This window comes from Plasmodium vivax, chromosome 9 (genome assembly GCF_000002415.2).
Source record: "Plasmodium vivax chromosome 9, whole genome shotgun sequence".
NCBI lineage: Eukaryota > Apicomplexa > Aconoidasida > Haemosporida > Plasmodiidae > Plasmodium > Plasmodium vivax.
This window is the reverse complement of record NC_009914.1, coordinates 1,694,468-1,709,670: the sequence shown is the minus strand read 5'-3', so window position 1 is coordinate 1,709,670 and position 15,203 is coordinate 1,694,468. Positions and strand designations below refer to the sequence as shown.

The 15,203-nt window shown below is 47.9% G+C and overlaps 3 protein-coding genes across 3 annotated transcripts; 1 reads left to right on the top strand and 2 right to left on the bottom strand.

The window, feature by feature from the left end:
* Positions 1-3,653: 3,653 nt before the first annotated feature.
* Positions 3,654-10,408, top strand: PVX_092760 (hypothetical protein, conserved; the record flags this gene model as incomplete). The annotated part of the gene is made up of 1 exon (XM_001615494.1): positions 3,654-10,408. One exon carries the CDS (start codon positions 3,654-3,656, stop codon positions 9,402-9,404), a length of 5,751 nt encoding a protein of 1,916 aa, XP_001615544.1. The 3' UTR covers positions 9,405-10,408.
* Positions 10,409-10,646: 238 nt separating this feature from the next.
* PVX_092755 (hypothetical protein, conserved) lies at positions 10,647-11,783 on the bottom strand (the record flags this gene model as incomplete). The annotated part of the gene is made up of 1 exon (XM_001615493.1): positions 10,647-11,783. One exon carries the CDS (start codon positions 11,781-11,783, stop codon positions 10,647-10,649), a length of 1,137 nt encoding a protein of 378 aa, XP_001615543.1.
* A 1,130-nt stretch (positions 11,784-12,913) lies between these two features.
* On the bottom strand, positions 12,914-15,031 carry PVX_092750 (hypothetical protein; the record flags this gene model as incomplete). Its single annotated transcript, XM_001615492.1, has 1 exon — positions 12,914-15,031. One exon carries the CDS (start codon positions 15,029-15,031, stop codon positions 12,917-12,919), a length of 2,115 nt encoding a protein of 704 aa, XP_001615542.1. The 3' UTR covers positions 12,914-12,916.
* Between the last annotated feature and the right edge of the window lie 172 nt (positions 15,032-15,203).

Sequence of the window (15,203 nt, the reverse complement as noted above, 5' to 3'; positions counted from 1 at the left end):
TAACCTCTCGCACACGTGTGTGGCTCGGGGGGGTTAGGAACTCAGGTAAAGAAGTGACTCCCCAATTGGCATGTTCCACCTGACTGGAAATGGCCCAAAGGGAGAACTCCTTTATTTTTTTGGTAACCTCTTTATGGCCGTGTGTAATTTGTGTTAATATTTTTGGGCGAATTGGGAGAACTGCCGCGAATTAGGATGAACTGCCGCGAATTTGAATTACCCCTTTTTTTTTTTTTTTTTTTCCCCTTTTACGCAAAAAAAAAGGGAACCCTTTTCCGCGCATCGTTCAGGGGAATCAAAATTAGGGTGAGGCAAAAGCGAACCAAAAAATGTGGCACCCTTGAGAGGACGTTTGCAAGCGCCTCCGCCGCGGGGATCATCCCCTTGTTCTGAGGGGGGGGGTGTCAAATTCACCAGTTGGCAACCTTTACCCTGGTGTGTTGTGCCATGTTTACCATTTGGTGTTCTTAATTTTTTGTTCTTAATTTTTTGCTCTTAATTTTGTGTTCCTCTTAATTTTGTGTTCCTCTTAATTTTTTGCTCCTCTTAATTTTTTGCTCCTCTTAATTTTTTTTTTTTTCCATTTTCTCATTTTTCCTTTGCTGGCTGCGCTCGACTTATGTGTAAAATGGGCGGGCAAACAGGTCGCAGGCAGAGTTACACGACGCTCTCACGGCGGCCCCAACCTCCTAAACCGCCGCCCCCTCCCTTGTGGCGAACATTGGCATTTTTGAAACCCCCCTATTGCGATTTCCACGTCGTGCCCCTCCCATCTGTCAAAAGGGAAAAAAATCTTCAAGTGTAATTCGCGCCCTGAAAAGTGTAACCAGGAAAAGGTAACCTAAAAAGAGTAGCCCGGAATTTACAATTCACGCTTCGTAAATTCTCGTTTAGCAAGTTTTCTCTTCGCAAGTTTTCGCTTCGCAAGTTTTCGCTTCGCAAATTGGCGCTCCCGGTTCCCGCGGCGCATGCGGCAATTGCAACTCGGGACGGCGGGGTGGTGTGGAGCGGCGGTGACACCCCCATTTTCCCCTTATTTTTCCACCTCTCCTGCTCCTCCTTCTGCCTTTTTCTGCCTTTTTCCCCTCCAAAGAAAACATCTACTGCGTTTTATACCCCCACCCGCCCATGCAGCCCGTTTTTTTTTTTTTTTTTTCCCCCATAACTGCATTTTTTGCCGTGGAATCATAGAACGCCAAGTTGGAAAAAAAAAAAAAAAAAAAAACAGAAAAAAACAGAAAAAAACAGAAAAAACAGAAAAAAACAGCTAAAAAAACGGCTAAAAAAACAAGTAAACGTAAGTGTATATTTATAAATACAACTAAATAAATATAAGCAAATAGAAAAAAAGGAAAACCCCCTCTGAACATATTCCCACGTTTGAATCCCCCCCCAAATTTGTATAATTAATGAATTGACTTTTCCTGTGCGGGTGGAATTATTCGTATTATCCATTTCTTTAAGATTTTTTCACAACTCGCTGATTTGTTAAATCTATTTATTTTATTTTTTTTTTTTACCACATTTTATCGCATTTTACCCCATTTTACCCCATTTTACCACACTTTACAACATTTTATTAATATGTTGTAAAAAAAAAATATTGGCAGCATGCAACATTTACGCAACTGAAAGGCGATGATTTCATTTCTTCCATTTTGCCAACTCATTTGCGGTTAGTGAAGCGTGCCGTATATTTATATACCCTTTTATTACAAGTGTGTACGTACCCCTGTGCTCCTTTTCGCGTTTCCATTCGTGTGCATATGCTTTTACACCTGCACACACCATGTTCGCGCACGCATTTGTGTAAATCCACCCTGCGTGTCCCCCTTTTGCGTGGTTCCATGTAACTCGCAGCTCGCATTTTCCCCTCGAGGACCATGCGGAGCGGCATCCCCCCTTGCACGCAGCAACGGGTTTGTTAATTCACCAGTTTATCACGCGCTCCACGCTAGTTGTTCGTTGCTACATGCTCGCTGCTGCCCTTTGTTCTATACCCTTGTTCTGTGCCCTGTCGTTTGTCCTTTTTCTACGCTGTGTATTACGCCCGTGTATTACACCTGTGTATTATGCCCTTGTTTTACGCCCTTGTTTTACGCCCCTCTTCTCTGTTACCCCCGTCGACGCGTTTCGCCATTCCCCATTTGTAAACTTTTCAACCATCCCGCGCACGTGTACATGTAGGCCTATACGCATACATACACACACACACGCGTATACATCCGCGCAACTCCCCACATGACTGCTGCGATTTAAAAACACAGTCAAATTTAAATTTAATTAAAATAGATCTTTTCCTTCTCTTCCTCTCTGTCTCCCCCCTCTTTTTTTTTTTTTTTTTTTTTTTTCTCATTTGCATGATCTGCTAAATTTTAAAAATAAACAAAAAAGAAAAAACAACTCTTATTTTTACGCGCACGAAGAGTATGACGTGTGAAAATATAGATTAGTCGAGCTTGTTGCATATTTTTTTTTTTTCCTTTTTTTTTTTTTTTTTCCCCTTTTTTTTTTTTTTTTTTACATGTCGGGTTTAATTAAATTAGCTGTAAAAAATTAAGTTTGCTCGTTTGAAAAAAAAAAAAAAAAAACGAATTAGTTTGTTGTAGTTTCACACCTCTTCTTGAAGGGAAACAAGTTGTGAGACAATTTTTTTAATTAACTATTTTTCCTTGTGCTTGTATGTGTGCGCGAATGTGTATGTTTATGTGCACACGCCCGAGCCTACACACGTACGCCTGCGCCTACAACTACGACGGCAGCTACGACGGCAGCTACGACGGCAGCTACGACGGCAGCTACGCATGCACACCTTGAGGTGTAAACTTTTTTTGTAAGAGCGCCCTTCCACTCTCACCACGCCGTATCTTTTCCTACGTGCGGATGTGCATACGCACGAGTCCTCGTTCCCCACGAGACCCCTACGCGCATGTGTGTACCGTAGCATTCACGCCTTGCAGCAAATTCTCTCAAAAGGCTTCATAAGGGGAGACGATAAAAGATCGTCGCGAGAGGGCCGAGCGCAACAGACATATTCACATGCAAGTGTGTGTCGAACTAGGTTTGCTTTACCGGGGGAAACCTCATTCGATGCACCTGCATTTGTCGAGCCATCTTTCTTTCTTTTTTTTTTTTTTTTTTTTTTTTTTTTTTTTTTTCCCGTTCGTTTTACAAGTCGCACAGTTTATAATCTTACCATCGGTTCGATAACTCCCACATGTGAATTGGCAAGTGTACTGCCTCCACAGAAGCGGTCATTGTAGGTCCCCATTTGTGCACACCCCTTGGGGGAAGCGAACGTTGTTTCTTCGTAGAGGGAGAGTAAGATTGGCACGTTGGGAAAGAACACTAAAGAAAAAATACACACGGTAGGAAAGGAGTAAGGGAAGCACCAACCTATAGTCACGTCGGCACCGGCGCGGAGACGGCAACCACACAGAAGGAGAAGCACGGAGAAGCACGCTGATACAGGCAGACCCCGTGGAAGAACCCCTCGAACAGGAGAACCAACAGAGACAACGAAATAACGCACGAGGTATAAAGCAAAATTACGCCCATCAGTCCCTTAACGTTTGCGAGTCTCCTCCGATTAAGTCTCATGTGTGAAACTACCAAAGAGGACCCACTGAGCATACACACCGGCGTTAACTAAAATGAGTGACTCATCTAATTGGACCAATGGCATAGAAGGGGAGAGAGGCCAAGGAGATATGAAGGACGCTGACAGGGATGTACCAATTGGAGACCCTTCATATGAATGCAGAATGGAAGGGCTGCAGACGTCTGGAGGTTACAGTGAGGATACTAATCTGGGGGAAGCGCCTAGTTTATTTATGCAAGCCAGTCAACAGGGATCTGCGAGAGAATCCACCCACTCGAATGTTAGCCTGGGAAAGGAGAGACTCCTCTGTGAACAAGCAAACCCAAACAGTGACATTCGCCTGGAGGGGCGCGACTCGTTCGTCAACACTTTGGCGAGCGCGGCGTTTAGCGGGATGGAAGACCCCCCCCAAAGTGTTGAGCGAGGGGGTGACCAAGCAAATGGTTTATCAAATGGTTTATCAAATGGTCCATCAAAGGGTCCATCAAATGGTCCATCAAATGGTCCACCAAATGGTCCACCAAATGACCAACCAAGTGACTGCCAAAATGGACTTATGATTGACCGCCCTGGCGAGGCGGCACCCCCAGAGGAAGGCCAGCAAACCGCCGAACTGAACAGAAGTAATTTTCACGACGGGCAAAAGGAAGAACTGGGGGGCCAAACGAGCAGCCACCCCTCGATCGAAGAGGAAAAAGCGGACGAACATGCGGACGAACATGCCAAATGGAGCCTCCAAGAAGAGCACAGCAAAATAAAGAAGGGAACTACTCAACTGGAACTGAGCCAAAATGACCCTTCAGAAAGAAGCCACTCGAGCGATGTGAATGATTATACAATTTTAGGACAACGGGAAAGGGAAGCAGCAGTAGAGGTGGACTGTGCGTGGAATGTACCTGTCGAAGGCGAAACGTTCCTAGGGGAGAGCCCACATGGTGATTACTGCGAGGGTGATAAAACAAATTTACCGCCCCTTCAGGAGGAACCAAACGAGTTAATCAGTTCAGGTAAGCAGTATGAACATGTTCAGGTAAATACATGCAGCAGTGACTCCAAGGAAACACACGGAGAAGGCGAGGAAGTGAGATCCCTTTGTAAAGAAAACTCCAATGATGGGTTCGCAAACAAACTGACAAGTGTATCACCAGAGGAGGAAAACAAAAAAAAGGAAAACTTCAACATAGAGGAGAAGCAAAATGAAAAATGTAAAAATGATGACGAAGGGCTGGAGAAGGGGAATGGGCCAAGAGTTAGCGCCACCCCTGATGGGGCAATCAATTCTGCCGGCCTAGGCACTGACGCCAGTAGTAGTGATGACAGCATGGGGAGCAGCGAAAGAGCTGCGAACCAAATCGAAATGGATGGTCAAACAGGGGTGCTTCATGAAAGAACTCAAAATGAAGGCCAAAAAAAAAGAGACATTACGGAGGTGGGAGATGATTCCCATTTAAGTAACGCCAAAAAAAAAATTAATTTTTCTAGCCCCGATAATAATACCCTAACGTGTGACCCCCAGGGGGGTGGAAACGACGATGCTGTAGAATTGGGGGGAAGCAAAATGAGCATAGCTCCGCGCGGTGCACTAGGGGTTGATGCGGCGCAGGCCGATGTGGAAGAGCTCTACACACCAAATGTAAACGCATGTGCGTCCACGCTAACTAGCGAATTGGTAGCTGCGCAGGGAGTGGAGGACATACCCCGTGAGGAAGCCACTGCAGGAAGGGAAACGCCAAACGAGGCCTTACAGCCATGCGGCATTGCACAGCCAAGTGGTATTGCACAGCCGTGCGGTGTCGAGAACCCATGCGGCGTTGCGCACCCGCGCAGCATTGCTCCTCCAAACGGAGCGGTGCATGCAAACACCCCGCCAAACGCGGGTACTACTTTTAACGCACCAGAAAATGCATGCGAGAAAATGCAGGACCTAGAAAGACTAGAAAACCCTGACACAGTGCCTACCCTGGTGAACCCCCAAATGGATCCTATTCCTCCGGAAGTGCATGCAGGAAGTGAAATCGCGCCATCGAATGAGGTCGCCCAGGCGGATGCACCCCCGACAAAATTGCCATGCACACCCTTTTACGTGCGTGACGCGGAAATGGAATTGCCCCGGGGGGAAACAAACGGAAAAGATGGAGAAGATGAAACGAACGTGGGTGGAAGTGCAAGTGGAAAAAATTTAAGCGGCCACACAATTGCAAACAATCTCGAAAAAGAAAATAGCGCGCAGCGGCAAGTAGGTGTAGAGGGTGAGCTAGCCATAGAAGGGGAAATAGCCATAGGAGGCGAAATAACTGCAAAAGGCGAAATAACTGCAAAAGGCGAAATAGCTGCAAAGGGCGAAATAGCTGCAAAGGGCGAAATAGCTGCAAAGGGCGAAATAACTGCGGAAACCTTGAAAAACGAAAAGAACCCCAACTGGGGAAAAAACCAGAAGAGCGAAAAAATCGCGTCCAGTGAGAAAAGCGTTAAAGGCCAAAAAGGCACACCAAGGGTGCAAGCCGCGCAATCCACGCAAACCGCGCTAACCGCGCACGCGCCAAGCGCCGCCGTCGGTTCGCCCCCAGTTAGGAGCGGCATGAGCTTCGACGAGGTGCCCCCGAAAAATCCGAGCCAAAGTCCGAACCCTAAGCAGATTCAGAGGCAAAACTCGAAGCAGTTGCAGAGGCAGAACTCGAAGCAACTCCTGAAGCAAAACTCGAAGCAGTTCCCGTCTCAGCTCTCATCGCAGCTCCCATCGCAGCTCCCATCGCAACTCCCGCCGCAGCACGCAGAGAGGTACCCGTCTGACCACCAACAGTTCGCCATGGACCAAGGGACGAACAGCTTTTCGCCAAACCACCGTAGCAGTGTTGAACATGTAGGGGGGAACAACTTGCAGAAGGATTCCCCTCTGGAGAATCTAAAAAACGGTGCTACCATAAACGACCACGTGGATATGCGCACATTAGGTTTGGAGCCCCAAGGAGAGGAGCTGAAGGGACACCTGTCCTATGGCACAAATGGAATCATCGGTGGTGACCTGCCTCGCGGGAATCACGTGACGAGTCTCAAAGCGGCGGGTGTGGCCGGTCCCCACCACAGTGGGAATAGCCCAAACAGTGCAAACGGCGGAACTAGTCGACGTAGTGGGAGCGGTGGAAGTGGTGGAAGTGGCGGAAGCGGTGGAAGCGGTGGAAGCGGTGGAAGCGGTGGAAGCTGCGTAAGCGCGGCCAACTTCATCAACGGAGAGCAGCTGGAGAGTTACCTGAGCGAGCAAATGAGGGGCGGCAATCCAGTGCACAGGGAACTTCCAATGGATAGCATCCCAAAACAAATAATTAAAAAAAAGGTAAGTGAAGACACCACCATTCAGGAAAACGAGAACGACCACTTGGAATATAAAAACAGCGAAATGGTGATGAGGAAAATCAGCCAAGACACGATCGTTAACGATGTGATGGATGATAGCAACATGCCCTTGGAAAGGAACAAGGAAATGCTTTTTAAGAAAATGACCCAAGAGACATCCATCAGCAGCATCCATAAGCCGAGCGTTGGCCACGTGAATAATGATCGCTTGGTGAAAAACATAAGTCTGGACACCACCATCAGCTGCATGCACAGCGAGAATGTCGGCGGGGTGGGCAAGGACCTCATCCTCCACAAGCTGAGTGAGCACGAGGCCGCGGGGGAGTTGCTCGGCGGAGTTAGCGGCATGAATAGGGTTGACTTGGTGAGCGGCATGGACGACGTGGACGGCATGCACCACGCGGATGGCAGAAATGGGGTGCATCACTCAGACGGCAGAAGCGGAATGCACCACTCAGACGGAAGAAGCGGAATGCACCACGCAGACGGAAGAGCCGCCTTACACCATGTGGACGACTCGAACGAAGAGAGCACGCGCGACGACCTGTACCACCACCACCCACAGCAGCAGCAAACGCAACAGCAAACGCAGCAGCAGCGAGCCCTGCACAGCCCGCAGAGCCAGATGAACGACCGCAACTTCAAAGAGGAAATGAACCTGCAAAGCTTGATGGGCTTCCAAGACCACCAAAGTCTAATCAACTGCGCACAGAACGACAGCCTGGGGAACCACTGCGAGATAAGGGCCGCCTACAACAACGGGATGAACAGCCACCCTATGCACGTCAACGGGAAAGAAGCAGAGATGTCCAGCAACGTAGATTTCACAGACGATAAATACAGCCAGTGGTTCGACACGATCTACACGGTGTGTGTAAAATTGGATGACCTTTGTTGCAAGTTAAATTCTGATTACCCTCACTCTATGCACATATGGGAGAGCAACGGCAACCCGAGTGTGTACGATTTGAAGAGTGCATTTCAGAACAGCAGCAGTTTAAAAATCTTTTCGCACAGCAGGCAAATGGATAAAGTGGCCGGGGGGGTCCCCACTGGGATCACTGCGGGTGTCTCCACTGGCATCGCGGCGACCGTCCCTCCGAGCCTCTATAACGACCTGAACAGCAGTGACAGCAGCGCTAATAGCAACTACAGGTATGCAGTCACCCACGTGGGCAGCCACAACGAAGGGGCGGTGAAAAAGCACGACCCCTTTGCGCAAGAAAACTTCGAAAATGGTCTTTCCGCACATGTAAAAAATAATTGCAAAGAAGTTGGGCGCATGTACGGAATGAACAGCGTAAATGGCGTGAATAGCAACGCCCAGTATGTTAAAGATCTGGCCAGCGTCTACTCATCAGCTTGTGATGACCATTTGAAGAGGATCCAAACGAAGAATGAACATGCAAAGGCTGGCAGGAAAACACCACATGAGTATGCTCTCCATAGGGAAATGTATAACCATGGGAATAGTAACAATGCCCTGCAGGATGGTAGTGCCCTCCTCTATGAGAGAGAAAAAAACGGCTTGAAAACCGACATTGCAGCTTTACCCAGTGGTGCACTTTCGAAAGACGCCCTCGAATTGCTGCACGCGTATGGAAGAGCAGACCCGCGAGTGAATGACAGATTCAAGGCCGAACTGTATAACGCGCCTCCCCAGTATGGCACACACGGAGATGGTACAGACGGGGTAAACCACAGCAATAATTGTGGCCACCGAGGAGCAGCCCCCTTCAGTAGCGGCATCCCCACAGTTCTAAGCAACCACAGTGTAGACACCCACCCCAGAAATGGAGACGCCCTGTCCATGGCCAAAAATACAAACGCAAGGGGATTGATGCAGTACGTGAAGAATGAAAAGGACGGATATAACGATCCATTCAGCGACCCATTTAATGACCCATTTAACGACCCACTTAACGACCCATTTAACGACCCATTCAAGAACGCAAACGGGGCGACAGAAAACCCCACCAAGAGAAAAAAAGGAGGCAAAAAAAACACAACCAATAGCGGCAAAAGTGTAGAAAAAAAAAGCATAAAAAAATACGGAACGGTCAATAGAACCAATACCAAAATTATAAAAAATGAAAGCGAATTTGAGTACCTCTTGGAGTTATCCGATAAAGAAGGGCCCAATTTAGAAAACCCAGACGATCTAAAATGTGACGTCGCGGGGGTCTACTGGGATAAGAGGAGCTGGATTGCCTCCTGGTATGACAATGGAAAGCGCTACTATAAGTCATTCTCTGCAAAAACGCATGGTTTTTATAAGTCTAAATTTTGGGCTATCAAAGTTAGACTCTCCAAAGTTAAAGGCCAAACCATATTTGGGAAGAACTGCCGCAAGAATAAGGACGCCGAGGGCAGCAACAGTGTTCATAACAACCTCACCTTTAACAGCTCGATTGTCAGTGAGAATAATAACGTGCCTATTGGGAACGTCTAAACGTCTAGCTAGCCATGGTGCGATTACCTCAGGGGGAGGAAGCGGTTATTCATTCATTTTGCCCTGCATAGTTGGTACATGTGGCGTGTGGCGTATGGAAGTATGAACACTGCTATGTAGGCTACCTTGCGCAATCGACCTAGTGAAAAAAAAAAGGGAATACTCTTGGAGGGGGAAAAGCACCACGCGGGGGTTGTACCATCCCCGGGTTGGAAGTCCCCGCGGGCCCACGCCGAACGGTTCTCCTTCATTTCACTCAACATGCAAGTGCTTTCTTTTTTTTCTGAACAAGAGAATGGCTCGCTCTGCTCTGGCTCTCCCCTCGTCCGCACTCAACCCGGCAAAGAGGAGCCATTCCGGCATGCAAAGGCGCGCCCACATACACACACATATACATTTATATATTTTTTTTTTCACCCAGTTGCTCCTTTTTTGCGTACGCGAGAGTTCCCTTGTTCGCCGCAATCCACCCAATTGCGTTGTTTCGTGTGGGCGTATGCAATTACATTTTTACACACCTGCATAATGATGCGTCTGTGCACCGATACTCTTTTGCATAGCTACTCGCCTAATCACCTGCTCCCGCGCTCATGTTGTTCTCGGGCACGCCTCCGCGGCCCCGTGCCCTTCTTGTTGTTCTGTGTTGTCGTGGGGGCGGCAGAGCGGCCCCCCTTGTTCCTGCCACCCGGCAGTCATTTCGCCACATCACAGTGATGCCACGTCACCATGTTGACACGACACCATGTTACCACCTACCACCTCACCACATCAGTGTTACCATTTTTTTAAGGTAAAAACTTAAAACTTGCAATCAAAGGAGCCTCGTAAAGACTAAGTTGCGCAGATTTTAACGTCCCGTTGTGGCCACCCATCGGGGAAACGGAGAAGAGGCGCAAAAGGGGAGCGTCAGGAACAACGGATATAAGGCGGTTCATCCGAGGAGAATACATACGTATGTGTGTTCACCTCTGCACAGTGCAACGCGGCATGTTTACAAACTTGGGAAAAAAAAAAAAAATAATAAATAAAATAAAATTATAATGATAATAATATTAACTATCATAATAATAATAATAAATATCACAATAATAATATTAATGGAGCGATGCCTACGGAGCCCTGCTCAAAGCACGACATCGATGTGGACGCTCGCCGAACGGGCGGTCCCCCCGATGATGGAAGAACTACCACGCGTAATTACCGCACGAGGGGCCAACCAACATAGCAAAGCGGAGACAAAAATCACAAGCGCAACGTCTCATTAACAATATCAGCGCACTCCTTCGCATTGTCAATATAAACCGTATGAGTCGCCTCAGGCAAAATAAAATTCTGGCTGGAGGGAAAGTAATTTTTTATAATGGACTGGTACTGTGGTATGGTGTAGACTAAATCTGACTTCTGGCCGATGATGAAGCTGCAGGGGTTATGGTACTTGCGCTCCTGGTGGTTTAGCGGGAAGCCGAGAATGTGGGGGAGTTCTCTGTAGATGGTGTCCACGTTAATTTTCCACACGAGGTTTTGCAGCTCGGAGGGCCCGCCTGCCGAGCAGCCAATTGCGTCCGCACCACCGGTGAAGTCCGCTCCAACTGCATTCCCCGCCGCTTCCCCCGCTTTCACCGCTTTCACGGCCTCCTCCCTGAGCGACGTGCAGATGAACTGCTCGAAGGAGCTGGATATGCCCGGGGTCTGCGCTCGGAGGTGAGCCAGAAACTGGGCCTTGCTCCTCGGCCGCAGATTCGTCTTGATGTTAAAGAGAATCTTCGTCATGTAGCTGATGTTGTAGGGGAGCTTCACATGGCACTTCCTCTCATTGTAATCAAAAGGAAGGATGTCCATCACCACTAGGTGCGAAAAAAGAGACTCGTTTTTTAGCGCACAGTACATGGACACCTTCCCCCCTAAACTGAAACCAACTATGCAGCAGTTCCTAATGTGAAGCTCATTCAAAACCTTTTTTATATCACTTTCCATTTCTTCATATTTCATGCTATCTGTATGTTTTGAGTTGCCATGATTCCGTAAATCTATGGTTACAATTTTATTGCTTTTTAAGCTTTTGCTAAAGACACGAAAGTTATTTTTGCTCCCATAACACCCGTGGATTAACACTATGGGGGTGCTACTGGTCTCCTCCTTGTATATACTCGTATTATCATATATGGTGAATGCTATCCCGTCGATTACCTGTTCTGCTTGACTTCCAAACGTTCTTGTTTCGAATGAGCTGAAGAGGCGGCTACTCGATGGACTCCTCTTCCCACTGCTCAACGTGGCACTACTTATTCGCCTTTTACCTTCATTCCATGGCACACGATTTACACATCTTATTTTGTTACACAGATGTGTGATGCTTCCCTTCCTCAGAACACTTCGCATTTGCTTTTCTGCTTCACTTGGGTGTCCGCCCCGTCTGTGGGTCCCTCTGGGTTCCCCTGCGCCGATGGGGAAGAAGCACCTGCAGAGGCTCACTGCGTACAAGAGCGCGCAAATGCTTCGTGTAAGCGGTGAAAGCATGCCGCTGCCACAACTGCAAAGTGGAACTACAAAGAGGGGATGCAAAGGGGGGTTACAAACGAGGCTTCAAAACGAGGCTGCCCAGCGGATATGCTGCTGCTTCCCACCACGGATTCTCCCTTTCTTCGCCCACTCCAAGGGTATAATCCTCAGAAAAAAAAAAAAAAAAAAAGGGACAAACAGGCCGCCCCCTATACTACGTCACCAAATGGATCACACGTTTTGGCAGCTTCTCCTGTAGTACATCTACAGAAAGTCCCTTTTTTTTTTTTTTTTTTACGCTATTTTTTTTACTTAATTTTGTCATTTCTTCCTTCCGCTAAAGTTCCTCCCAATTGAGGGATGTTCCTAACCCCTCTTAACGCACACACCCCGGCGGCGAATTTAAAAAAATGTATAGTTCTTTTCCCACTAAAGGTAGATTTTCACTCCTGCGCCGCTAGACCCACGACGGCAATGAAGTTAACTCCCTTCGGGTGAAACGCAAAATTGCGCACCGCAAACTGCATGAGCCAAATCAGAGCGCATTTGCCACGGGGGTGTCACCACTGGAACAAGTTGGGGGGAAAAGAGCGCTCTCAGAGGCACCCACATGTGTAATAAAAAAAACGGCAAAGTGAAAAAATGGCAAAGCGGAGTAATACATTAAACGGGGGGTATCCTATAGGCATAAATACCGACAGACGGGGCACCCCTCGCACGTGTGCGTCCTACCAATGTACATACATCGGCCTACTAACCAGAGGTGTGCGAAATACCCCCCGCTGTTGCGGTCCGGAGATAGCTCCACGATAACCCGTCGTGCTACCCAATCGGAAGAAGCCCACCACAGTTCTGAGCCTCCACTTGTGAGGCGCTCAAAAACCAATCAGTAAAAAATGAAAAAAAAAAGGGGAAGGAAAAAAATTATATGAACGTCGAAAGATGTGGCCTCCCTCCGCGTTGTCACACCGCCATCATCGCCACCACCGCTAAATGCGCTTCACCCACCTGCTTCACTTCCTAATGGCGCACAACACTTTGCGCGGCGCGCCCCACGTCCATCCCTCCTCGTCGCCCACGCCATACCCCCCGTCCTCCCCGAAGTAGTACTGACCCCTGGCGTTCACTTCGAGCACATCCGGTGGGCCTTCACCTACAAGGCAAAGAAAATTCTCTTCCTGAATTCTGCTCAGCCCATCCGTTATGTTGGCAATGCTTTGCTCACACAAATTGCGACTGCCCGAGTACGTCTCGCACAGCTCGCGCGCCGTATACTCCTCACTCGCTTCACCCGCTTCACCCGCATCATCCACATCATCCACATCATCCACATCCTCCTCCTCACCCGCCTCACCCTCCGGGGCATTCTCATTATCCTCGCTCACCTGCGACATTATGCCCCTGAAATTGTTCTCCATGTCGCTGAGCGGGACCAGCGTTTTGGCGTTTCCCTCGCCTGTGCAGTTCTCCACTTCGTACACGTCGTACGGCTCGCTGCGTGCAGCAGCGCCTGTGTAATCCCCATCTGCTGCGTAATCCCCATTTGCGGCGTACCCCCCATTTGCCGCGAACCTCCCATCTGCCGCATACCCGCGCAAACCCTCTGAACCCGCGTAATTTGCCCTCCCCCTTAGGTTAAACCCGACTCTCTTTTTCTGCTCATAAAAACTGCTACCCACAGTTGGATTACCCCCTCGATCTGATAAGGCAAAACTTACAACTCTCCCCCTGTGGACATCGCCGCCTTCCCTTTCGCGAAAACCAACGTTGGGATCGGTTGGTACCCTGCCCACTTGGTCATCGAGCCGGCTAGCCATTTCGTTTTCCCTCGTACGTGGGCGGCCACCACTCTGGGGTAACCAACTTTGTGTAGGCATATTCCCTATAACGCTGCTCCGGTTGGTTGCATCCCCAACCGATGAACCCCCGTCCTTCCCATTTCCCCTCAAGCAGTATACCTCTCCATTTCTCTCCATAAATTTGTAGTTTACCAGATCGCCATTTTCATCATCCATCAGTCTGGCTGATAACTTGTCCTTAATTTTTAGAAGTTCCTGGTAGTACAGATAATTGTACACGTCACTGGGGTGGGGTAAGTAGCTGCTACTGCTTGAGCGATCACATTCTATGTTAGACCGATCATCATCATCACGGGTGTCCCCTCTGGCGATTAATTTTTGCCCCACCAAGAAGGCATAACCCCTGAATAATTCACCATTCCGACTGTTACCCTTGTCTCTTACGCAATTTTGGACTTCCCCTTTTTTCGCCTCACCCTCGTTCGTGGCAAACTGGGTCCTCTCCCTTTTGCTAAGTGGGAAGGACCTCCACACACCACGTGCGTACAAATCGTACTCATCATTATGCCTCTTCAAACTGATGAAGCAAACCCTAACTGTTCCGTAAACTCTACTTTTTAAAACGTCCATTAATTTTATAAACCCAGATGTGTACTTGATTCTTTCATCCGTGGTTAGCTCCATATAGCGGCCATCCCCCCTTCTGGAGGACGTCACCCTATTGGAGTTTTCCCTTCCAGAGGACAAACCGCGGAAGGTATAGACCCCCCCAGTGGGAATCCCCAAAACGTTGCAGACGAACAATTTGAAAATATCTCTCAATTTATTCTTCACTAGGATAACCAAAACGGTAGTGACAAAATGCCTGTTCCGTTCATACACCCCCTCTATCTTCATAACCATGCTGTTTATGAATAGCTTATCATACGAATTCTTATTCATGTACGATTTGATGAGATTGTTTTTGAATTGATCCCTTCTTCTGAGTAGCTCCCTCAAGACGGCTATCTTATACCTGTCTATAATCTTATTTAATGTGTTGCATAGGAATATGCATGAATAGCCAATACGTAAGGCATTCGAAATGGCTAGCTCATACTTCATAAAATTGACTTCAAAATTTTCGTTACCTCTTATGATTCTTTTCTCCAAATTGCTTTTATACTTTTTTAACTTTTCATTTTCTATCATCAATTCGGATATCCTATTGTTGTAATTTTTTACCTTCTTGTGCAGGTCAAATGTGGGGAATTTCGTGTAAATATATTTGTTCACACTGTCGATTCTGTTCTTATCTATGATGTAGTTGTCCTCCTTTTCCAGATACATTTTTGATTCACTAGCTTCTATGTTGGAGTGTACTCCTGCGCGATGTTTGGAGTAGGATCGACCCTCACTATGCGGTGCTACGCAAATGGAGAGAACAAGGGGAAAGACGCAAACTGGTGGTTATCAGCGCGGCCGCCTCTCCTTCGTATCTGCGCAGATGCGATGTCACCAT